Source organism: Centruroides vittatus, unplaced genomic scaffold (genome assembly GCF_030686945.1).
Source record: "Centruroides vittatus isolate TY-2023 unplaced genomic scaffold, ASM3068694v2 contig_18, whole genome shotgun sequence".
In the NCBI taxonomy this organism is placed as follows: domain Eukaryota; kingdom Metazoa; phylum Arthropoda; class Arachnida; order Scorpiones; family Buthidae; genus Centruroides; species Centruroides vittatus.
The window spans coordinates 420,982-447,874 of NW_027121101.1; the positions used below are offsets into that span (position 1 = coordinate 420,982).

A 26,893-nucleotide genomic window follows, 5' to 3' on the forward strand; every position below is an offset into this window, starting at 1 on the left:
ATTTACTTTTAATTTAAATAATTTTTTATTATAAAATTTAATGGCATATATAATTTCTCTTTAATCATTTATATGATATTAAGTTTACAATTTAAATCACGAGATTCATATTCAATTTAAACTTGAATTAAATATTCTGATATATGTACTGTACGTGGAGTTTTAAAAATTTGAATTTTCATTTTTCATTTTACTTTCTTTTTGTTTTTTATTTTGAAATTTAGATGTCATAAGCAATTTGTTTGTTAAAAGATTTCAAACATTTGCCAGATTAGATCAGAATATATTACTGCTACTATTAATAGTAGCAGTAATATACCCTGATCTAATCTGGCAATCATTTGGCTTTAATATAACTATCAGGCTTATAGATGTTCAGATTTCAAGTTTTAATAACTTATAATTAAATAAATACTGTCAGTATATACAGTTAAACAGAGTTTATTTATTGTATGATAAATCAAGACTTTTTATATAAATTTAATTTATATTTTAAACATTTTATTTTTAGAAATGCTAATGAAACTCTTCCAAGATATTCCAGTGGTAGGTGTTAATTAAAATGTAATTAAATTAAGTTGCTTTAGGTGAATTTCCTTAAATAATGAAAAGAGCAATGTAAATTCAGTAATTTTATTAAAAATTATATCAAAATCTATCATTTAATTTTAATCTGGTTATATTGATGATTGCAGTTTATGTATAATAAATTCTGTAATTGTATTATTGTTTAATCATATTTCTACAGTATTAATTATAGCATTATGATTAAATGGAACAAAACACATATCTGTGGTATAATTACTATTTTTAATATCATGTGAGGTGTTTAAATTTTTTTGATAGAATTAGTTATTGACCAGTTTTAAGATTAAATATTTAAATTTCTTTTTAGTTTTTATAATTAATATTTTGTTTCTGACAAACAAATAATTGCATAGTTTAAATTTTAATGTATAAGTTACTTGTAATTTCAAAAAATAAAAATCAGAGAAATAATTTAAGTTTGAATGCAAATTCAACTTTAAAAACTGAATAAAAATAAAAGCTTAAAATCAAAGCAAAATTAATGTTCTTTAGCAGCTTGAGTTGTGATTTTAAGCATGAATGTAAAAAATAAAGCCATGATTAAAGTTGCTTTTTGTATGTACATTTATATACTGTAGATAGTTATAATTTGATTAAGCTTGATTTTTATTTGAATTGACTGTAATAACCTTTTTGGTATTGTCATTATAAATAAATTTACAATGAAAATCTAGCAATATTTACAAAAGGATTCAATAATAATATAATTACAATTAATCTATATTCTTTATATTTTAATAAAATTTAATGATAAAATAAAGCATTTTGAATAGTTTTATAGATGTTTGTAAAACTATATGTTAATTATTCACTTACTTGAAAGTCATTATTAAATTTTTTGTGATGCTAATGTAATATATAATTTTATTGCAGCAAATTTTAATCAAGAAGAAATTGGTGAACCTATTTTAACAGTTGAACTTCTGCCTGGTGATCTTCTTTATTTTCCTCGTGGAATAATTCACCAAGTAAGTAATATTCGATTGAGTATTTTCTGAAAATAAATTCTAAATAATGTTGAAAAATTTTAAAAGATTCAAATATTTTCTATTTCTTTTATTTTTAGTATTTTTTAAAAACAGTTTAAATTACAATTGTATAGTATGTTGCAATATAAGTTAACTAGGTTTTTTTCTTGTTTTTATTTTATTTTTTTCTTTTTTCTGAAAATTTACATAGGCATTGCTGATTTAAAAGCAGCTTGTCCTGGTTCTATTAATGTCTTCTATGTGAGCATAAAATTGCTATAATAGACTTATCATACAGGAAAAACAGCAAAATAGTGTAAAAATAGGCTTTAATATACATTGTATATATATAAATAAACATGGTGTTATTCTGTAATACTTTAAAATAGCAAACAAATTTTTGTTTTTAAATATTAGATATGCTGTAAACAAAACTGAAATGGGGTATAATACCCAAAATGCATATTCTGTTCAATTAAAACCTATTTTTACATCATCTTGTCATTTCACCTGTATGATAAGTCCATTATAGAATTTTTATGCTCACATAGAAGACATTACATAGGCATTATTTATCACTTAAAAATTATAAATTTAGAATGTGACAAAAGTAGACAAAATGTGATGCTTATGATGTTACAATTTCCAACTCTTAAATTTGTAAACTGCTTTTTTTCAGATGAAAAATAGTTATTCTTATCTATTTAGTCCAAAAGTAGAAATAGTTTCATTAAATGTTTCAAAGTGAAGTTTTAAGATTTAAAACTTTGACGTTATTTCTCCTGCTTCATACTTATCATGCAAATCAAAGAGTAGTTCTTTAGGTGTTATTTATATATTGTATACTATTTGTAATTGTTGCTTCATTTAAAATAACAAAACTTTGGTTTAATATTCAGGCAAAAACTTCAAAAGATAGTCATTCTCTTCATGTCACATTATCAACGTTTCAAAAAAATACATGGGGAGATTTTTTATTAAAGGTATTTTTTCTGAAATAATCAAAATAAGAATATGTATTCTGATTTTATACATATGAATATTTATTTGTTTATTAGTGCATTCCTAGAGCATTAGAAATAGCAGTAGAAGAAGATGTTGAATTTCGAAAATCTTTGCCTTTAGATTATGCAAAATATATGGGTGTATCTAATGCTGATAATGTAAGTATAGTATTTCTAAAATATAAATTTAAATATAACTTTAGAAGATTAATATTTGATGATCATTTCAATGTATAATTAAATAGTTATGTTTCTTAATACTAAATGATAGTTATAAAGTAATAAGAATGTTAAAATTTAATCAGCTATATCTGTATATGTTTTTTAATTAAAAATTTTAAATTTTTGCACAAAATTTTGAAAATTGATGAATAAAAATGATACTTTTTTTTAAGAATATAAAATTTACTATTTTAAAGTTTAAGATATGATTTATGATTAAATTAAATTGATGTAATGTTCCAGAATTCATTTGTCAATTATCTATTTATTTTAGCAACCTGAATTTACATATGTGACAATTATGTATATATACTTCTATTTCATAATATCTCAATTATTATATGATGTTTTTAAATATAATTTTTCATGCATTTACAAAATTATAATATTTACAGTTATGTGAAAGCATGTATTTTTTTTTAATAATATAATATACCAGTATATATAACAAAAGTTCCTTCAAAGCTAAACAGAACAATAGTAGAAATTTGTTGTTTTCATCTAAATTTTTCAAGTAGTATATAAAAAATTAAGTTATGATATATAATTGTAGATGCATTTGTCAATTCAGAAAAGTATTAAATAAACTGAAAAATTTTTACTTCAAAAAACTGAAAATATTCTTTATTGTGATGATAAAGAATATTTTCAGTTTTTTGAAGTAAAAATTTTAGTTTTAATTCAATAATTTTTATTTGCTGAACCATCACAAAATCAAGTTCTTGTAGTTGTAAAGAATGTTTCATTTAAGATAGAATAAATAAACTATTTTTCTTAAATCCTATTCATCCTCATATTATTTCTGGTATATTATGTGAGTATAGAGAGAGTAAAACTTATAAATGAACTTTATTACTGGGCTGCAAAATAAATAAATATATATATATACTCATTTACAAAACAGTTATGTACCAAAGAGGAATTTGAATCAACTGAAACTTTATTAGTGAGAATTTAATAATGATGACAATAAGTGATTATAATATCATAACAAAGGAACAATTCTCTACTGTAGTTCCCTGTAGGGTCTACTCCTGCCTGGATACATGTTGGAATATGATTGGGCATGGAGGCATAAAGGTTGAAAAATCTCAGGCAATTCTGTTATAGAATAGCATACAATGTTATGCTATTCTATAACAGAATTGCCTGAGATTTTTCAACTGCTGTTCTATATCCTTCACACTTGTAGATGGCCAAAGCTGGCATCCCATCTGGTCCCAAAAATACTCAACATACGACAGATCCAGAGACTAGGAAGACTGGGAAAGTGAGACAATGTGAAAGAGACATTCTTGGAAAATCCTACCATATTTTTTCAGATTGTCTGGCATGTTGGTCTATCCAGAGGACACCAGGAAATCAGATATTTCCATATGGTAAAAGCCTGCATGCCAGTTTAAGTGATGTTATACATCCCTCTTTAGAGGATGCATTAAAAAAATGAAAGAGTTACGTCAGGTAAAAATGGACAAAAGTCAGGTAAAAACGAACATGTTTTTATTCTAAAACTGTGAAACTGTCAGCATTATATCAAAAACTATGATTATACATTTAATTTTTTCATTCTGTCTTTTTCTAACAAAGTAAAATACTCATGGAATTCTGAAAGTGCTTTTTTATGTTTATTTTATGGTAATTCAATTCAAAAATGCAAAAATAAACATATTAAATTTAAGAAATTTGACATAAAGTACATCATTAACATCTGCTTTGTGTGAAATTTGAGAGAAAGGTGTTATTTTTAAGGTTAGGGTGGATGGTCAGTGTAGTCCACACTGACTGACTACTACTACTACTACCACTACTATTAATATTAATAAGTTGCTACAGTAGAGCATCGATTATCTGACTTAATTGGGGACTGGGGTTGGTCGGATAACTGAAAAGTCGGATAACCGAAAAGTATGAAAAAATACATTATTAGTATAGTGTATTAGGCCTGGTTTAAATACTAGCCTCCCTTTCATGGTTGAGCCAGTGCTGCCAGCTAAAACATGCAAAAATTTAACAAAAATAACATTAAAGTAGCCAAGACATAACCAAATATTGTAATGCCGCATCACTAACGGACATTTGAATTTGCTGACTAGAACGCGGTCGGTTAACCGATGAGTCAGTTAATCGGGGGTCAGATAATCGATGCTCTACTGTAATTGTTTTATTGTCTTGTAAACAAAAACTCCTTTCCTGATTTTAAGTCAGTCAAATTACAATGATATATTATTGTACTCAGAAGAATGTTTTTTTAAACATTTATTTAAAAACTAGTCTGAACAATTTTATAATTTAGTTGCAGTTTAACTGGCATGCTGGTCTACCCCATTTATATGTTGCATGCCGATCATTCTGCAAAAATACAGTAATTGTGATCTAGCATTATCTTTCTGGAAAATAGCTGTTTCAGCCTTACCATGAAAGGCAATGCATGAGGGTACAAGATTTCTTGAAAATATCACTGTGCCATCAATGTTCCTTGTACCACTACTAGAGATGATTGACTGTCATATGAGATGACTTCCTAGATCAACACACCATCAATAGGGGTCTGTTTTGCTCAACAGTAAAAGCAGTCTTCCACACTCTTACTATTGTGGTTGTCCATTTGCAAAGAGAACTAGGATTTGTTGCTAAAGATCATACTGCCAATCCACTGCAATCTTTTCCTTTATCCCAGTATCACTGCAAACAAAGCTGACAATGTTGGGGTGATTATTATATGATGTCTAGCAATCAATGTGCATGCAAATTTGCTTCAAATATTAATGGTATATATAGAAAGAGACAAAATACTGTAGTGAGGCTTGTACCAGTCTCTTGATGACAAAGACAGCATTTTGTCTGTTGTGATCAGATGATCATCTTTCCTGTGGCCTTTTGGAGCATTCAGAACCTAGCTGCTGTGTACATATGCCTTGACATATCCACTGCCCCAATACCTGCATACAGTCAGATCACAATAGTCCAGATGGCAGAAAATTCAAAGAAATGGTCATCCTGCTTTCCTCAGCCCAATGATGTGTTCTTTGTCAATCTCTAGCTGGATGTAATGAGTTTGTGTCATAGCTATACCTGTAATTTGAAGACCTCCAAACAACAGGTATACTGAAAATTCTGAAGATACGGAGCATCTGTGAGCCTTTTTATAGGATACTGAGTAACAGTCTTAAAGTTCTCTGGTGGCGTTATCTGGTATGCCATTAAACTACAACTGTAATCATTTACATACATGTCTGAAACAGCTTTAGGCCAAATTTTGCAGTAATCAGACAATTCTATCTGGTTGCATAACTTTTTTGTCAGTGAGAGTATTTATGATTTTAAAATCAAATCAAAATTAATACATAATGTTGATTGCTTGTGTTATCAAGTGTGACTTTACATAACTTTGTATAATATAGGCAGAACTAACTAATGACTGTGACTAAACTTCATAGAGGTATGATTTTAGCATATCTGGTTCATATAGGGTCCAAATTGGGAACAGCCATTTTGAGTGACTTAAGAGAGGGTGTAACTTTATAGAGGGTAATTTTAAACAATTCTGACTATAATAATACAAAATAAATATTTACTATTAAATGTTTTTTCAGGATATTGAGAAACACCAAGCTTTTGAACAAAAAGTAAAAGAACTAACCATCAGACTTACAGAATATCTTCCTATTGACGCTGCAGTTGATCAAAAAGTTAAAGATTTTCTCCATGAAGCATTACCACCTTTTATTAAATCAGGTTTTGGAAAATATATGTTTATTGTATAAAACTTTTGAATTTTAATTTTTTACTTCAACCTTATTAAGTCATAATGATGACTTTTAGAATGTTTAGAAATGTTGATATTATATAAACATTATTTTAAATTTTAATTTTTAATATAAAGAAAAATTTTGTTAATTTTTTATAACAAATTTTAATTTTAATTGAATCCTAAATAATTTATTATTGAAAAATTTTATACTTTTTTTTTTATTTTAAGTATTAAAGTTTCTTCAATATTTATTTATTTAACATACTGAATTTGTTCAATATTACAATATTAATAACAATTTTTTTAAATAAACAGATGACAAGTTACATAGTGTTCATAATGATCAAAATAAAAATGAAGTGTTAATAATGCCCACTAGTATAATAAGAATTATCCATCCAACCTGTATTAGGTATGTATTTAATATATGTTTAAATAAATTATATATTTAATACTCTTTAGAAATTATAACACAAGTGTCTTAAAAACTTAAAATGAATTAATTTAATAATTTAAATATCAGATGTGGTAGCTGTATATATGTAATGTGAGTGTATGTCTCTTTAATCCGAATAAATAAATCCAGTAGACTTCCTCACAGCTATCAGGTTAAGTACTCCTTTATTGAAATTTACAAATGCATTTCGGGCTTATGTAGCATTTAAGCCCCTCCTCAGTGTAATGCTACAGATATTAAAAATAACAAAAAACTTAGTTAATTTACAAAAAACACACATGATCTTTACAGACACAAAAATTTCTTTACATACCTTTGAAGACAGAGGAGCGCCTTTTAAATTTTCAAAATACAAATATGGGTGTGTGTTGGGTGACAATAGTGCAAAGTGAAATTGACATGTAATTGACAAAAGTACAGAGTTCTAGTAAAAATCTGGCAAACACATGGGTAATTGTTGGGTGACAACAGTGTGTTTGCCATATTTTTACTAGAACTCTGTACTTTTGTCAATTACATGTCAATTTCACTTTGCATTATTGTCACCCGACACACACCCATATTTGTATTTTGAAAATTTAAAAGGTGTTCCTCTGTCTTCAAAGGTATGTAAAGAAATTTTTTGTGTTTGTAAAGATCATCTACAAGTGCATTTTTTGTAAATTAACTAAGTTTTTTGTTATTTTTAATATCTGTAGCATTACACTGAGGAGGGGCTTAAATGCTACATAAGCCCGAAATGCATTTGTAAATTTCAATAAAGGAGTACCTAACCTGATAGCTGTAAGGAAGTCTACCGGATTTATTTATTCGGATTAAAGAGACAAACACTCACATTAATAATTTAAATATACTGTATTTACTCACATATAAGACAAGGGTTTTATTCATTTATCACAGCTTCAAATTTCTAGGTTGTCCTATACACACAAGTAAAAGATTCTTTGCACTTTTGCAAATAATTTTTGTGAACAATCTATTCACATTTTTTACTAGATGCTTATCCTCTTGTATTTAAAAACATAAGTATTTTATCTGGGTCATTTGAATCGTTCTTATATATTGTCAGGAGTAAAAATGAATAGCAATAGGAAAAGCAGAGTTTTTGAATTGAATTCCAGATTGAAATTTCAAAATCACACGAGAGCATAATATAAGTTTTAATCCATTACCACGTATAAACAGATGATTATTCGGAAATTAGTATTTGGAGAAGTGTAATTGACGGAGAGTGGATTCGACCTGTAAGAATTTGTAAAAAAAAAGGTTCCCGATTGTCCAGCTATACATGAACAAATTATGTTGTCAATTTTACAAGATTTTTCCTTAAAATTTAAAATGCCAGTAATTTTTGCAGAACAATGTGTGCATTTACATTCATTTGATATTTTACTTGTGAATAAACGAAATAAAATTAAAATTGTATTAATAAATCTAATTTTCTTTATTTTGATCTTTAAAGTCATACCTCATCCTATATTTGATTAAATATAGTATATGAATATAAACATCCTACAAAACCCGATACATTATAATAAAGCTACACCAACTGCCATATAATATTGGGCTAAATATCAACAATAATAATTTTGAATTACCAATTAATTTGTCTCTAGAGGGAGGCGTTAGGTGCCATCTCATATTAAATTTAATAATTATAATTTAATTAAATAAATTTAGAATAAACTGGAAGAAAAGAATCAGCTCAGAGTGGGACTCTAACTTGTAACTCCTGTTTGCCATGCGAATACATTGCCAATTTGCTACCTGGACCTATGGTCTAATCTCTTCTTCCATGTATATTTAATTTACAATATAATCATTGTCGAATATTATGGTGCTGACTGGAAGAGGAGATCGGACCAGAGGTTCGGGTAGTGTAATTGGCAACACATCCACATGGCAAGCAGGAGTTGCAGGTTAGAGTCCCACTCCAAGCCAATTCTTTTCTTCCAGTTTATTCTAAATTTGTTTAATTAAATTATAATTATTAAATTTAATATGAGATGGCACCTAACGCCTCCCTCTAGAGAAATTAATTGGTAATTCAAAATTATTATCGTCAATATTTAGCCTGATATTATATGACAATTGGTGTAGCTTTATACATAAAGAATGAAATTATAATATTTGACTGATTAAGTTAATATTATGTTTGAATAATTAAATTTTCAAAGTTTTGAGGAATTATCTTGATATTTAGATTGATCATCCAGATGACTTCACAGCAAGGTATTGGCCCACAGTCAGTAGGGATCTGGGTTTAAGATTGCTTTTTATTAATAAAGAAACAGATTCTATGTACTTTATTTGTTCAAAAAAATGGCAGAAGGAGCCCATTTTAACTTTTGCCCCAGACAAACTCAACAGTCCTGTTGATCATACATATATAGTCTTCATGTACTGTACTGGTAATACACATTGAAAAAATAAAATCAAAATTATATAATGATATAAAAGTTCATTATGAAAATTTGCTGATTTATAACATGTTTTGCATAAAAACCTCCATAAATGTAGTTTTTGAGTTGTAAAAACCTTCAATATATTTTCAAACATATTTATGCGTTTTGATTTATTTTTTACATCACTAATACCACAATTAATTAAGTTCATATAAAAACATTGTTTATGAATTGCTTTTAAACTTATATAAGTTTGTTTTAACTTCTGTAGTGCAAGTACACAAATTTGATATGGAATGATATTATTATTATTATTTGATATAAAAAGTATATGATAGGTAATCATTAATATATTATTTTATATCATTTTAGATTTATAATTAATTAAAATAACTTGTATTAAAATTTTATATTAATTAATTCAATTATTATATTTTATTTTTACTATTACAGATTAGTTGTGGAAGAAACAATCAAATTATACTACTCTTTAGAGAATACAAAATTATACCGTGAAATTGAATCACAATATATTAGTGTTAGTGAAGAGCAAGCTTTTGCAATTGAAAGTTTAATTCATTCATATCCACAATTTATAAGTGTTAAGGAATTAAAATTATCAACATTAGAAGAAAAAGTAAGTATAAAATTCAAAGAATCTATATTTTGGTTTAATAGATCTCTTAACCTTATTATTTCAGAATTCTAAAAGTTTTAAAATAAATTTTAAAAAATTTTATATTAAGACATTAAATTAAGTGTTATTAAATAAATACTTAATTTTAAAAAGTTTCAAATTATACAATTATTAGATAAAAGTTTTGTTTGGTAACTATTGATTACTAAAATTTTAATTAACTTTAGATTAGAATAAAATTTTTAATAATTGTACAATGTGATTTTAAAATGGTTTTTTTATCATCTGAATTTAATTATTATTAAATATAATTAGGAATTAAATTTTTAAATTTTCAAAAATGCAGTTCAAAACCATATGGATTAGTAACATTTCCATACCAGTAATAGTAAACTCCAAAAACATAAACCAAAATTTTTGAATCAAACTTTTCTACATCCATATGAACATAAACTATTACAGCAAATACTTAATATGATAACAGCATAATAAACCATCAAGGATATCCAACTATACATTTGAACATAGAAAGACATTCATATACAATTAATATTATGCATGTAAGTGATGTGTAATATTGATTTTATAGTATAAAAAATGATTTATGTACTGTACATGGAAAGGATCACATATTTTTTATAGCAAATATATTAATATAAATGTTATGAGCAATTATTTATTGATATTGTCTCAATGCTAGGCTGCAATTTTTAATTTAAATTATATGCTTTTTGTCTCAAATTAGTAGTGTTTTGTCCCTGTACATCATACTTTTCCTGCTAGCAATAGAGTCATGCCCTCTATTTCAATTCAAAAATTTCCTCCTTTCGTGGGAAATTTTTGAATTGAAATAATGTGACTTATGGTGCAAACCAGAAGTTCATAGATAGTTAATTGTGGCCTCCTGCCCCTAAGCTTTCCATATCTGGTTATGACTTTCATCCATCTAAGATTAAGGAAGGACAGACAGACAGACGATTGTGGGAATTTATAGGTCTACAAGTTTTTTCAAATTGAAGCCCAACAGTACAGATAATGCAATAATATAATATGATAAGATTTAAAAAATTTGGAAAAACTAAGATAGAAAGTGAGCATATATTTCCCAACAGAATGGCAAACTTTATGCTCTCATTTTTATTTACCATTATTTACTTGAATGTAAGCTGACTCCCAATTTTAGAATCCTTGCTTTTTGACAAAAAAAATTAGGATCTGGAATGAGGCAACCTTCTATTAATTTTATTTGCAAACAGAAAATAAGTAATTTGCATTAAAAAAATTAGGAAAATTATTGAAATAATATTTCATCACTTTCATCTTCATCTGAACTTTTATTGCCATCATTCTCATTTTTTATTTCATTGCTATCATTGTCTTCAGTCTCCTTGAACAGTACATTGTCCTCTGTTCCATACAAGTTGTTGGTAACACAATATTAAGTCCTTTATAATTGTCTTTGCCAACAATTTTTCATGATGTGACTATTGTTCTAACTTTTAAAAGAAAAGTCTGGAATTTTTATTACTTTTTTTATGTGGTTATGAAAATTACTCATTTTCAGTTATACTTCTTTCTTTTCTAAATTGCTTTAGTTAGAAATTTTTTAAATTTGTATTTACAGATATCTGGGAATCAATCAGCATAAATTAATTTTTGGTTGCTTTCTTAGTAATTTTTATAAATTTCATTTAAATCATACCTAATTGATTGAAATACTGTACTCAAAGGGTTTATATTTTATACAAAGAAATAAACTGATGTTATAAAAATTAGAGACAGTAGCACATGCAATGTTGTTGTTACCTTATACTCATGGGAGAAATGCTTTGAGTCAGAACATTTGCATGATATCTTAGGTACAATACTTAACAGTTATATGTGAGCTTGATTAGAGTAGCAATAGACTGTGTAAAAGATTTATCACTATTTAATCATGGATAGATTGTTGGGTCACTCTATCAGCAAGATGACCAATGCTCTTGGATTTTCTCATGCAACAGTTTCAAGAGTTTACTGGGAATACTTAAATTTTGGACAGACATCAGCAGCATGTGTACAGTGTGGGTGCCCACGGATGATGCAAGAACATTACTACCAGTGACTAACCAGGTTAGTAACCACACAACAAAGGGTAACTCTGCACCAAATCACATCAGAATTTTAACACAGACACTGCTGAACACATCAGTCAGTGAACTGTATGAGGTACACTGCAATCATGGGGTTTGGTAGTTGTCGACCCACTCAGGTACCACTACTAACTCTGGCCCAGATATCAGGTAATGCACCTTACCTAGGCCATAGGACAGTGGATGACTGGCACTGTGTTGTGTAGTCAGGTGAATCTCATTTTCAGCTCTTTTGAGCTGATGGTCGTGTTCATGTGTGGTGACAACTTCATAAAGCCATGACTTTATGTGGTTGTCAACTTTATGGATCTATCATGTCAGCAAGGTGTTATGCTAGCTGGTGGTGGCTCTGTTCTGATTTGGAGTGTGTTCTGTTGGTGTAAACTGGGACCAATTGTGAGACTGCAGTCAAGTTTGACATGTTAAACGTACACTAATCACATGGCAGACTTTTACATCCCTTAATACCTGCTATGTTCCCTGATGGTGATGGTTTGTAGTAATAGGATAATGCTACTCCCCACCAGGCAACAATGTTTTGAAGAATACTTGACAGATTTTCAGCAACTTCCTTGATTGTCTCAGTCACCAGACTTGAATGCTGTAAAGTATTATGAAACACTGCGCAAATATTTTAATTTTAGTTAAAATAAATCAAAGCAGGGACAATGATAACTTATCAGCAAAATTTACTAAATTTATATTATTTTCATAAATTTTATTTTATTTTTTATTTGACTTATTCAATTGAACATCAAAATACCTCTTGCTTTTAACATCAAATGGAATACAAACACTATTCCATATTGAAAGAAATTGCAATCATACAAACAAACAAATCATCAAACTTTAAATTAAATTTTTTCTGATTGCTATGGGATAAAGTTGGAATGAAAGACTGATTGTCACTACAAATATATGGAAAAATCAAATATTTATTGTGCGTAGAGCTTAACAGTTGTATTATAACGTACCAGGAAATTATAACCGTATTTTGGTCGAGTTAAGGATGTGGATATTCGTCAATAGATTGATTTTGGAATTAATCATATGCCTATTATTAATTGGTGGAATAGAACCTAATCCAGGTCCTCTTTCCCGTTCTCCCCAACATTTGAGTCAAATGGAGATGCAAAACAGGGGGCGTGGTAGGCCACGTAAGCAAAATTTTAAAGAAATAGTTAAAGAAAATCAAGTGGATAATCTATTGAATGAAGAATTTCTTCAAATTGAGGAGGAGTGCGGTGGAGGTAGTCTTGATACCACAAGATCTACGAAAATACCTGAATATTTTCAAGCATTAAGAGATAAGGATCCCCTGGTACAGGAAGATTCACAATACACACTAAAATCAATATACGAACTACTACAAAATAACTTTTCACAGCTTAATAGGGAAATTCAAGGAATCAAGACAGAACTTAATTTAATGAAGGAAGAAAAAAAGCATTTTCAAGAAGAACTAGTGAGAGTGAACAATGGAACAGGAAATGAAAATGAAAGAAATACAGAAAATGGAAGAAATAGAGACATTATCTAAGAACAATAGCCATTTCAGAGGTATGATCGAATTTGAACTAGATAAATTAAAAAATGAGAGAACTAATAGAAATATCATAATCATAAATTTTCCTTTTACTTCAACCGATTATGCTAACGAAATCAATCAGTTTATTAAAGAGGATTTGAGAATTAAAAATATCTCTATAGAAAGCTTAACCAGGATAAATTATAACGGATCTAACTGTATTGTGAAGATTGTAATAGATTCCTTGTATAATATTTATTGTGACATTGTGACAATGCCAGGCTGCAATTTTTAATCATATTTTTTAATTTATTTAATTTAAAATATATGCTCTCCACCTTCAAATTAATAGTGTCTTGCCCCTGTACATCATACTTTTCTTTTAGCAATCAAGTCATGTCAGTCATCTATCTAACTCCTTTCGGGAGAAATTTTTGAATTGAAATAATGTGACTTCCTGTTTGCATTGGAAGTTTTCATATAGTTAATTGTGGTTTCCTGCCCTTAGGCTTTCCATATCTGGTCTTGGCTTTCCTCTGTCTAACTCTGTTCTTGAGATTAAGGAAAGACAGACAACAGATGGACAACAGTGGGAATTTACAGGTCTACAATTCTTTCAAATTGCAGTCCAACAACCAAATCTTATAATTTACTTAAGTATATGTAGCAATCTTAAATGCAAATTCTAAGAATTTTTTTTAGGAAAGGAAATATTAGTATTTTTTCTTAAACCAAAATGAAATGGAGATTTTTAAAAATGCAAATTTATTGAAACATATTAGATCAAAGCAAATTATGTAAAAAGAGAATTGAATTTCTTTTCCAGACCTTGTTAAATCAAACTTATGTAAAACAAAAAAATCTGTGTAAAAACAGAATTGGGTGTATATAGTTTGTTTCAAGATATGCATCTGATAGCTGAATAAGCAACATCCATCATCTCATATCTGAATATCTGATATCAGGTGATTGGAGGAGAAGGTTCTGTTTCTCTGGTTCATAACAGTTTTATGATATAGATTTTTTTCCAATCAAAAATTCAAGAATATGTTTGCATTTAAGTTGTACATTAGTTTCTGCTATTATTTTCTTTATTATTGATTAAAAATATGATTGTTTTCAGTATTTCAGAACCTCTAAATTTCTGATTATAATGTTTTTGAATCATATCAACTATGAGCATACCCACTTGTTGGGAAGTTGGACCACTAGATGCATAATTTTCAATTTTATTTTTAAAAAAGTTATTTGCAAGTAAACAGTTTCTGGTAGAAAACTCACACCTGACTGAATTTTTTTTCAGATATTTTTCAATATGAATATGAGTATTTTGAATGGTTAATTGTTTAATTGGTTCAAGCTATTCTGGAGATAAAAATTAAAATAAGTTTCTAATTTTAAAAAAGTATGCATGCACATACTGTTCTAAAACTTTATCAAAAATTTTCATTTGTTATAGTACACATTTGGGTAAATTTTAATGCAAACAAGTTTATTAGGCAGATTCCCTATGGGAAAAGTGTATGGCCCTTTACTTAAAATAGATTTAGATGTTAAATTAGTCTCATTATTCATAATTGACTTTTAATGAATGCACATTACGTAAAATGCAATTTAAGCTAATTTTTAACAATATTGTTCTTATTTCATTCTTTGTTTTCAGTAAATAACTAGAAATATGTATAATCATAAACATTAAGCTATTAAAGAAAAGAAACAATATTTTTCCTACTTTTATTTTAAAATATTTATGAAATTTCTAAATCTTTTGCAAGTAAATCATAAGTATTAAAGGAAATATTTTTGTTAAAAAGAAAAAAATGTATATATATAAATATATATATATATTATATATAAAACTTCTGAAAATTTAAGAAATTGATCTTTTGAAATATTATATTTAGGTTTATTTTACTTAATATTATATTGGCAATAGGAAGAAATGAATTTAGATGTTCATATTCTAGAATTATTGATACTGAATATAGTCTAATATCAGATAATAATGGAAGCAGTGATATTCGACGCACGAATATCATATTATATAAAATTTAAAACAAACAATTTTAAGGAATTTTCATTTTTAAATGTTTTATTTTATATATATGAAATAAAAAAATAGTATTCATATTTTTTAAATATTAAGCAATAAGTATTATGATTTTATAATCTTGTTACTTAATATGTAATTATAACATTTTGAAACTTTTTGAATGACACACTGATTTTGAAGTATTTTTAAAGCAGTCAGCAAAAAAATTCAAATATTTTTATACTGAAATTGAAGATACTTTTAATAAATATAGTATTTTAACAAAAACAATATAAAAAATACATTTATTAGAAATAATTATCTTAACTTTTGTTTAAAAATACTAATGCTAATATTTAATTTAATAAAATTTACAGTTTAAATTAAATTTCTTTAGAAACTTTTACATATTAATAATTTATTTTATTGTAATTAGTGTTTGATAACTTTTTCATACAGTATTTGTAATATTCAACAGTTACTGCATGAGTTTTTTACAAAACAAATTAGGTAACATTCTCAATATTCAGTATTAAATCTTATATGTTTTGAAGTATCAAACACAAATTCGTGTTAATAACAACCACTTGGCTTTTTTCCACCTTTATTTAGTTTATTATATGTTTTGTTTATAATAATAGATACTGATATAAAAATAATATTGCTTGTACTTCAAGTGGCTGTGTAGTTTCCATATACGTTTATCAGCTTATAAATGTATAAACAGACAAAACGTTTTCATTTTTTCCTGATAAAGATAATAGAATTTAAAACATTCTATTCATAATCATATTTGAATAAAAACTCCTTTTATTGAATCAGTTTATAAATCTAATACTGTCTATTTAATTCAAACATTCCAAATTATACAAATTATTTTTTAAGGACATTAAACAGAAATATTAATAAATATTCATTAAAATATTTCTTCCTGTATAAAGTAGTAATTAAAGATCAATTATATTAACTTATATCATATTTGAGTTGATAAATTTATATCAATCTTCACAATTATATCTCATTGAAAACAATTTTTTTTAATGTTATATGTTTATCTCATTATAATTCTGCACAAGAAGATTGAACCTAATTTAATATGTGACTCTAGGCTAATTTAATAAAATTCATTAACCCAATGGCCCCAAAATATTCTGATTGATGATAGCTTTTAATGAGTAAAAAATAACTTAGATATATTGTTTAATACATATTTACAAATTTAAAAATACATGATATTTGACAAATTTAAATTAAGCAATTGTATAAATGATTTTATTGATTTTTGTTTTTTTTTTTGGTCAATATTATTATACAAAATGTTTAATAAAATAAATTATAATCTTAAAACAAAGAAAAACAATCTGAAATATTGTTTTGGTACATGTCTACTGTATTTTTATCTTATCAAACCTTATCTTAATCTATTTGATTACAGTATCATAAAATTAATTTTTATAATAAATATGTACATATATTTCTCTTTTCAGATTAACTTGGCAAATTTATTATATGATAAAGGAATCGTTGTCATCAAGTAAACTTTTTATAAATGCAGAAAAGATAGAAAATGAATATGTCTATTGTCTAGAATTTTTGAAAAAACTTTTAATGTATTTTTCTGTTATAAACATTAAAAAATGTTTATTATTGTTCTATAATGGTGTTATTTATTTATTTAATTTTTTAAATATATATATATATGATGTTACAATAAGTGATCTAATCACGTTGTAAATCATACCGTGGCACCATCTAGTGACAATAAACTTCGTAAAATTATAAAAATAAAAGAAAGAAAAACTTAATGAGCTTAATGATAGTAATTTTTAACGCTTAATCTTTTAAATTATACTTAAATGTGGGAATCTGTTCAAATATAATTAGTGAAAGAAGTTATCGTCCTTTTTAATGCTCAATCTTGCGTAAAGCCTTTAAAAAATAATTCATGCTAATTATAGTTTATTTTTTATTTATTTATTTTTTTTATTAGGAAGCATTTACAATATTTCATTTTAATACTTACAATTAATAAAATGTTATCGAAAGGTAAAAATATTCAGTTGCGACGGTTTATTGCTCTTAAAAAAATATTTCATTTTTACAACAATTGAGAAATAAAGAAAAATTTATATGATCGATTTTTTACGAAATTCATTTGAAATGTAAGGTGTATTTTTACATAATATTTACCTATCTATATAAATATAATTTTTATTATATACAGTAAAATATTTCTAACAAAATTTCTTTTTGAATAAAATGCTATACTTGAAAAATGTCATCTGTATATCTTAGCCAAAAGTAACTGTTTTCAAAACAAATAGGGACGTTTTGTAGGATGAGTAATACGTGTACAATATGTTCATTCATATGGACATATTTGGACGAGGTTGTAGGCGGACACCCAGAAATATTTCCTGCTGAGGTGCGCTTAAGACACTACGTCGACTATGACGTCATAGCATTTATCCAATTAAATCCGTACTTTTATTTACACTCGTGATTCATAAGTGACATAGTCCCGTTATTGCCCTCTATCACAACAAGATATTAACAATGTGAACATTAATTAAATAAACACGCCTTTATCGTAAAATAAAAATAAAAAAACAAATTATAATGATTTTAAACTTCGTCTCTCTCTCTCTCTCTCTCTCTCTCCGCGCGAGAAAAATATTTCTTTTCGTATTGTAGAGTAAGTTAATTTATAAGGAAAAAATATACGGGTTGCCGTTTTAATCGAAGATTTAATAGGAAGATACTAAAAGGAAGACAAGGATGCAATCCGAGCATCTTCGTTGCTAAGCAACAAGCTCCTTTCCACGTTCTATAACAGGAATGTCACGTGACGGCCGGAGACGTTCACCATTGGTCGAAGTTCCGGGCGATATTGGGAGAGGCATGAGCTTGTTCGGGTATCCGATCACAGAGTGCCTAAGTAGGTTAGCGGTCGAGATTTTCGTAATAACTAACCAACTAAAGTAATACCGAACGACTTTGCTGTATTGCGATAAAACGAAATAATTAAAAGAACCGAATTTTGCGTGGTAAGTTCTCTATTTATTATAAAATATGCTAATACTCGTTTAACCCTAATTCTAGGCTTAATGTGGATGGTGTCATTTTACACCATTTTTGCCATTCGGTGACATTCGTTAAAGTCTATTCGATAATATAAAGTAAAATTAAGTTGTAATTACTCGGTGTTTTTTTATAAGTTATTCCTCGAAGCCCACATGTTATAACTGTGGAAATGGGCCATGCAAAACTGGTTATTCGGCATCTCAACTAACCAAATATTTCCCTTTCTCCTGTATAAAACTACATATAAAACCTTACCTGCAATTTAAAAGCAGGTAATTCTACTTGTCTCCTTTTTAAACAAGGTAATACTTCTCAATATTTAAAATTAATTATCATTTGATAATTAATCTAAATACTTAATTAAAATACATAATTATGTGCAAGAGTGTATATAAATTACTTTACAAATCAATATGTTTGTACCATAAACTCTCCTCGCTTCCTTGAAAATGGTTATGTAACGATTACCTGATGATCCTCTTTTTTTTTCGTGTGTGTCCGTTTATCAATCTGGACATTGATCTTCATCAAGGCCATTGTTAAGGTATTTGACCCGTTCCATGGGTTTGATGTTTTCAAAGTGGGGCGAGTAATATTTGACCTTAAAATGTAGTTGGTGCGGGACAATGCCGAGGTTATTATTGTGAATTGGTTGAAATTATATCCTTTCTTAATCGCAAAAATCTGAATTGCTGGATAAACAAACACTAGAGAACTTATTAGTGTGGTCAGTTTGGGTTGCATTGTCTGATGACCGTATTTAAAGAAAATCGTACTTTGTTTGTTAAGACTGTGTTATGTAATTGTTTCACTGCAAATTTGGAATGATCAGTTTTCTCTCTTTACACGATAACCTATTTTGTGTGTAAAAATGGCTTGGAATATACTTTAAATTATTCGAATGACGATTATAAAAGTTTTATGTCGAGTAATTTAGAGGGCGAATAAAATGCTCAAATGCTTGAAATTAAATAGTGTTAGAGAATCCCATTGCTGAGTAACAACCAGACTGCAAATAACACTTACTTTTGCTGCAAGGCTAGTTTGTGTTATTTATAACTTCAGTGGGCTCTTTCAATAGAATCGTGGCGCTGAAAACTGAAGTTTTATTACTGATAAAAGAGAAAAAAGAATTTTAAACGCATAATTCTTAGAAACAAAACTATAATAATTTAAAATATAAAATATTTTACATTTTTGGTAAAATAATAACATTTGAAAACAAAAAAACAATTTTTTTTTATAACTCTAAATAAATAAGTAATCATGATAAAGCAACTTTTTAATGTCTAATTTCATGATGAATATATACTAATAAAGAAATTATTATTTCAGTAAAATTCCAAATATATATTATATAATGGTATTAAGAATTAACTTCTTTTTTTTTTTCCTCTTTTCTTTGATATATAGTCTTACTAAATAAGTTAAAGCCTGCCATTCAAATAGTAATTTGAAATGTGCTGCTTTGGCATACTAGAAATCAGTAGGTGAAATCTAGATCTTGGAAACTTTCCAGAAATACCTTTGGCAGTTATAAAGATTTTGCTTGCCAGCAATATAATATCATATTATAGTATAATTAAAGATATTTGCTGTCCATATAATTTATAATTCTAAGTTACTTAATTGTAAAAGGAAATTAAAAAAAAAAAAAATACTTAAAATATTAAATTTTCTCACTTGCCATCTGATGATTAAAAAAACAAAAATATAATAATTAATTTATTTCAAGAAAGGTTTTATTCTCTGTAGTTTTATAAATTGATGTACAGTACATTTAAATTGTTGAAAGTTTATTATACAAATTCTAAATTTCTTTATATAAATATTAGCAACAATTGTCATTTCTAAAATTTAGGCTTATTTTAATTTTTATGATATGATTTTTTCCAAATATACTATATTAATATGAAATTAATATAAACATTTTTGAATAAATGTTAATTTACTCTTGTTTTAGCAATATTAGCAAAATATATAAATGTTTTAAATTTTCCATTAATTCATAAAGGTGTTAACTTTTATCTTGAATTAATGAGGATTTCATGACATCTGAAAACAGAATTTTTACAGTAGTAGTGATATTACAATAATTGTAAATACTAAATATTGATATCTAATTATGAATTACAAAAGTGTTTTTAAGAATGCATCAAGTTAATTATATATTAAATATGACTGATTTATATATAAATATTAAAATTTTGCATTAATGAATTAACACATTGCATGAATAGCAAAAACAATTAGATGTATCCAATTGTTAATTAAAATTATTTTAATGAACTTTAATTAACAACATAAACATTTTTTATTAACAATACTTTTTAATTATTGTTAATAGTAATTAAATAAGTCTATTTAAAATTTATTTTGTATACTAGTACTTTCTATATATTAACAGGACTTATTATACTGGAAATTATGGATGCAGATATTTAGTCTTACAGATCAAAAATAATGTTCTTTATTTAGTTCACCTGGTGAACTAAATAAAACATTATTTTTGATCTGTAAGACTAAATATCTGCATCCATAATTTCCAGTTATAAGTCCTGTTAATATATAGAAAGTACTAGTATACAAAATAAATTTTAGAGTTAAAAAGGACACAAAGGCATTATAATTAATAATTAAATAAGTTTTTACTAAATACATATAAGATCAGCTACATGCAACTGGGTATTAGTAATATGAAATAAATTTCTCATTTATTATAATTATAAATTTATTTCATATATAATGGAAAAGTTAAATTGAAACAAAAAGCTTTGAATATAAGCCTTTGTAAACTATAGTTTTGAAATAATTCTATTTCTACTAACCTGTAAGAACTGAATTAATGAAAATATTACAAAAAATTTTTATATTGTAATGTTTAATATTTTGATTATCTATAAATTAATACGGTACAGATATACTTTAGCTTACAAATCCTCAACCTATGACTATTCAAAGTTATGCTGGTCATCCCATAAAACATTCATAGTAGCTGTATTGGCAAATACAAGGCACACATGGTTGAAATGAAATAACAGAGCAACTACACTGCCAGCTATATAGCTGTATACACAATCTCATATTCTGTAGGATACACTTTGTAATAACTATAGTAAATAGTTTTATTAAATGTAATGTACATTCTGTTTTTGTCATTACTGACATTGATTACTGTTTATTGTCACTTTCATAAAAATGTCTAACGATATGACACTTTTATAATTATCACATGACCCCTCACCATCTGTCATATATTTTCATTTGTATGTATTATGTTAGACTTATGACCAGGCTGCTGGAATGAAGGTCTGTTGTAAATTGACCTACTGTATATCTATGTTTTAAATCAAAACAAAAATTAAAGTTTTCTTTATAATATGATTTTAAAAATTATTTATAATTTAATACTGAAAATGATCATCTTTCTATGTCATCAGCAATAGTAGTTATAATCATATATACGTTATTTTATAAGCATTGATCTGGTTGTCAAATATATTTTTAAATGTTATAAAGACACCAATGTTCATTTCCAATTTAAAGATTTGAAAAGTAAAATGATCCAAGGTTCTTAGTTTTAAAATGAGTTTTAAGTTTTTAAGAATTTTTTTTCATTTCTTAGGATTTACAAAAGTTTTCATTAAACTGTTATATTTTTGATGTAAAATTAAAATTTATTATTGTAAAACATATATTCAGTGTTTTGGTTATCATTCTTCTCCTAATACCTTATTTCCTGTAGACCCTCTGTTTTTGGCAGCTGCAATTTTACCACCCATAACTTTTTTTTTATGTAACCTCTGTTGTTGGTGAGGGAGGCTACGATACATTTCTAAATTGCCTTTACTAAATTTTTATTGTAATGTTAATGTTTTCATTTTCAATAAATTAAATTTCAATCCAAATTTATAATTTGCATGTATAAATTAATGGCAGTTTTAATTTACAGCATTTTTTTTCTTTTTAATTAACAAAGAATAATTAGTTTTTAGTAATTAAAAATTTATAAATCATTTTATTCATTAAAATAATTTTTGTCAAGTACTTTTTGACAAGATAATTAAGAAATATTTATCAGAGAAATATATATACTATATTATTCAGACAAAGAAGGTAATTTAAAGTAGTTGTAATTTCATTTATTTAATAATTTTTTATATTAAATCATTCTTTGTTGTTAACCTTAAGATTATTATAAATTTCAAAGCATTATTTATGTTCCATGTAAAAGAAGAAAGTTTTATTTTAATTCAATATTTTATACATAAATGTATGTAGAAATCTTTGTTTGCAAATATAAAAAAAATTTATTATAATAATAGTTTTTGGTTTTGAAAAATGGTTTAAATAAAAGTTTAAAATTTCATACTTTTATTTTGTAAGATAATGATTACATTATGAAATATATGAAAACGAAGATACTTTTGACTTTGATAGACTATTGATTTTAGTTCGACTACTGTAAAAGAATTAAACTAATCTTAAAAACTTTATATTTTAAAATTTGCTTAATCAGGGTCAAAATTTAAACTAAATTCGATTTCACTGATTTAAAAGTTTTAAATATAAATACAGTAAAACTTGTGTAATGTTTTGAACAGGTTTTAGTATTTTTTATTATTTATTTTTAATCTATAAACTGCACCAGATAAATCAAACTTGGTTATGATTTTTTTTAGTAAAATAACTATTACATATGTAAAAAATTTTATTACTAGTATTACTAGTCTTAATCCAAAATGATTTCAACTAAAGATTGGAGTATTCAAATGCAGAATTTAGAACTATTCAGTTGCAAAAAGTTCTTGTTTCCAAGAACTTGTGCTAAGTATTTGAATACTTCTGGGATTCCGTCCTTATTAACCCATGTAACAACAAACAATCCAATTTAACTTCCAATCATCGCTTGTTCTCAAGAACTCAATTGTTCAAAGTTCTTGATTCTACCTTGGTTAATTTCAACAAAAATGTATATTAACAAATATAGTGTCTGTATGTCCCCTTGCCTGCATTTTTTTGACAAGGCTCTAAATCATTCTCAGAATATAGTTGGTCACAGTCTGCTAAAATCCAATAACAAAGCTGGAGCAGATATCTTAAAAACTCAAAACTATTCGTACTTTTCCAGCAAATGGATTCAAACATTAAATAATATACAAACATTTTTGGTTTATTTTATAAACCTGCCTCAAGTTTCGAACTATGAGATTCTGAAATTCCAAATTGAAATGTTTTGTAGTTTGAAACCTGAAGCTGGTTTAAACCCAGTTGCTGGAAAAATTTGAATGGTTTTGATTTTAGAAGACAGTCTACAATGACAGTTATACCCAGAGATGATTTTACTTTTGTCTACAAGTGGAATTTTAATTTGCCATTTCATCCAGATTTTAAGCATGTTCTTCGTACTCAAAATCAGCTTTCAAATGAACAACTTTTTAGTGTATAGTAGAATTTTGACGTAGAAAATCCATTCCAAAGAATTTCTATTTAGGCAGGGTTCCATTTTAGATAGTTTGCTATATTTATGTACAGTAAAATCTGCTTAAAAATACTTTATAGATTAGTATTTCTCAACTTTTATAAAATTAAAACATGATAATTTTAACTGTTTGTTGTGTAGAATAAATTTAACTTAATTTTCAATAAGAATTTAAATGGAAGTGATTGAAACAATTTATAGGTATCCCTTGCTTAATGTGGTTTTGCTTAACACAAGATTTGATTAACACACAAAATTAATTGTTGCAATCCCTTCTTTTGAAGTTTTAATTAATGCAGCTTTAACAGCTGTCTTTACCTAATGTAGATATGTTTTTCTTGGCAAATAGTGTTAGAAAATTTGCTATTTTCATTTATTAAAATAAAAATATTTGTAATTAACCAAAAATTTGTTCTAGCAGGTGGTAATTGTTCAGTTGAGTACCAAGAATCTCTATATTTGATTAATGTGATTTTGATATATGTGGTAGCATTGAGGGATTAATTAACTGTGTTAATCAAGGGATACCAGTGTTGTATAATTTTTAAATATTAATTCTAAAGAGTTCATTTTTATGTCAGAGGTATTTAACAATTAGAAATTGTGAGTAGATATAAAATGTTACTGTATCAAAAATTGAATTAGGACATCTAGGATTTTTTCAGATTATATTAGAATAAAATATGAATACCTTCATTTGCTGAAACAATTTATAATTTCTACCAAATTTTATATAGTGTCATAGAAAATTAAGTTTGGAACAAAAAGATGTTTTTTATCAAAGAATTATCAATAACTTGGCATCATGTTCTATATAAAATTCTAAATGTAAATTGTTCAAAACTCAATTGTCAATACATTTTGTATTTTCATTTATTCTGAATCTACTTGAAAAGCTGATAATGGACCAAATAGGTCCAAAAAACACTTCTTTTCAAATAAAACTTTCATTTTCTTCAACTTAGCAGATGTGTTCTAGCTTTTTAAAACATTGACTAGTTCAGATATAAGTTGAAATAAACAGAAATATATTTAACAATATTTCTAATGTTATAATAGAAAAATTTATTGTCTAGTGATCATCCTTAATTTACAATAATTAAACTTTTTTATATAAGCTCCTACTCTCTTCAAATATTACATTTTTACAACAAAATCATTGAAATAATTTTATTTTAGAGTAAAGTTACTAATTTACACTGATTATTTCAATTGAAAGAATTTTTATTGCTTCATTATTTTTGTTCAATAAATATATGCTTCTTAGCACTTCAATTAATTTTGAAATTCATTTATAAACAAATAGATTAATAAAGTTGTTGAATTCTCACTGTAAGAAATTAAGTAAATTGTATTAAAACTAATTATTTTGTCATGACATTATCAACTGAAAATATAGTATGAAAAAAATATAAATTTTAAGTGTGATTTTTCAATTAGACATTCTACTTTTAAGTAGTGTTAGAGTTGTAAAATACTATATTATCAATAATACAAAATATTGGCTTTTACATAGCTGGCTCCTTAGTGTTATGATTAGATTAAGATAACATTCAGAATTTCAAGATTTTGAAATGTGTACAAAATAAAATTATTAATTTTTTGACAAAAATCTTGGCAATTACAATGTTACTATTAATTAATAAAATTCCTAGTTTATTATTAAATTGCACATTTATTGTTAATGATAGTTAAAAAATAAAATAAAATTTTCTGTTTTGAAAAATATAGTTTATATTTTGAGATTGAAATCTCAAATAAGGTAATATTAGCATTCTGATGACTATTTCCTGTTTAAATGAGAATGATGTAGTATATATAATAATATATATAAATTATAAAAAAAAATCTAAAATTAAAAAATATTTATAAGATGATGTACACTACATCAATCCGATTTTGATTATTAATTAATGACAAACAAATAGCATGGGAAACAGTTGTCAATTTCAGTCCTGCTCTAGGCCAATCTTTTTGTCCAGAATATTTTAAACATAAATTACAAAGTAAATTTATTTCTAATTATTAAATTTATCATTAGATGTTGGCCTAACTGCCTATCTGTAACCAAATTGCTTTACATCTAATCAGTAAATATGCCTTGTATTTCTGTAGGGTAATTGATTTTAATTTGCAATGAATGTCTATTTTATTAGTAGCTTTTTATTTAGTGGTACATTGCAGTGATTATATCCTTTCCTTTTTATTTTTTTTTTTACTTGTTTTCCATTTAGTATTGCCTATTTCTTCAATTGTTATTGACTTATGTTGCTTGTAATATGATATAATTTCATTGGTTTTATGGAGTTTTAAATTTAAATTGTAGTTAATTTAGTAATACTTTTTGAATTCACTGTACTTTGCAAAAAAGCAGACATTATTTTAAATTTTTATTATATAGTGGGAAGAGGTGCAATATATCATAATGATACAAAATAGATTGCCATTTATTTTGAAGATTTCTTAAATTTCAAAATATTTTCTTAAGTTATCTGCCTTCTTTCACTTATGTACTTGATTTTTAATTATCTATTTTAATTTTTTAATGTATATTGCATTAATTAAAAAAACATGCTTTTTAGAAAATATCTGCTGTAACTTGA

The 26,893-nt window shown here is 26.1% G+C and overlaps 3 protein-coding genes across 4 annotated transcripts in view; 2 read left to right on the top strand and 1 right to left on the bottom strand.

Moving 5' to 3' along the window:
• The window catches only part of LOC136969529 (ribosomal oxygenase 1-like), a 38,822-nt gene extending 21,440 nt beyond the window's left edge, over positions 1 to 17,382 (top strand). The window contains exons 8-15 of the mRNA XM_067263719.1: positions 512 to 546; positions 1,462 to 1,556; positions 2,456 to 2,539; positions 2,615 to 2,719; positions 6,376 to 6,517; positions 6,849 to 6,945; positions 9,849 to 10,032; positions 17,212 to 17,382. Coding sequence (XP_067119820.1) covers positions 512 to 546; positions 1,462 to 1,556; positions 2,456 to 2,539; positions 2,615 to 2,719; positions 6,376 to 6,517; positions 6,849 to 6,945; positions 9,849 to 10,032; positions 17,212 to 17,262 — 793 coding nt within the window. The 3' untranslated portion in view covers positions 17,263 to 17,382. The remainder of the gene's footprint in view (positions 1 to 511; positions 547 to 1,461; positions 1,557 to 2,455; positions 2,540 to 2,614; positions 2,720 to 6,375; positions 6,518 to 6,848; positions 6,946 to 9,848; positions 10,033 to 17,211) is intronic.
• The window catches only part of LOC136969541 (tubulin-folding cofactor B-like), a 389,641-nt gene that overhangs the window by 12,000 nt on the left and 350,748 nt on the right, over positions 1 to 26,893 (bottom strand). The window lies entirely within an intron of this gene.
• Positions 18,557 to 26,893, top strand: part of Actn (alpha actinin) — a 40,012-nt gene continuing 31,675 nt past the window's right edge. The window contains exon 1 of one of the 2 annotated variants that reach the window (XM_067263702.1): positions 18,557 to 18,771. The gene's annotated coding sequence lies outside the window, so the exon portion shown is untranslated. The remainder of the gene's footprint in view (positions 18,772 to 26,893) is intronic. The other variant, XM_067263700.1, reaches the window with a different exon arrangement.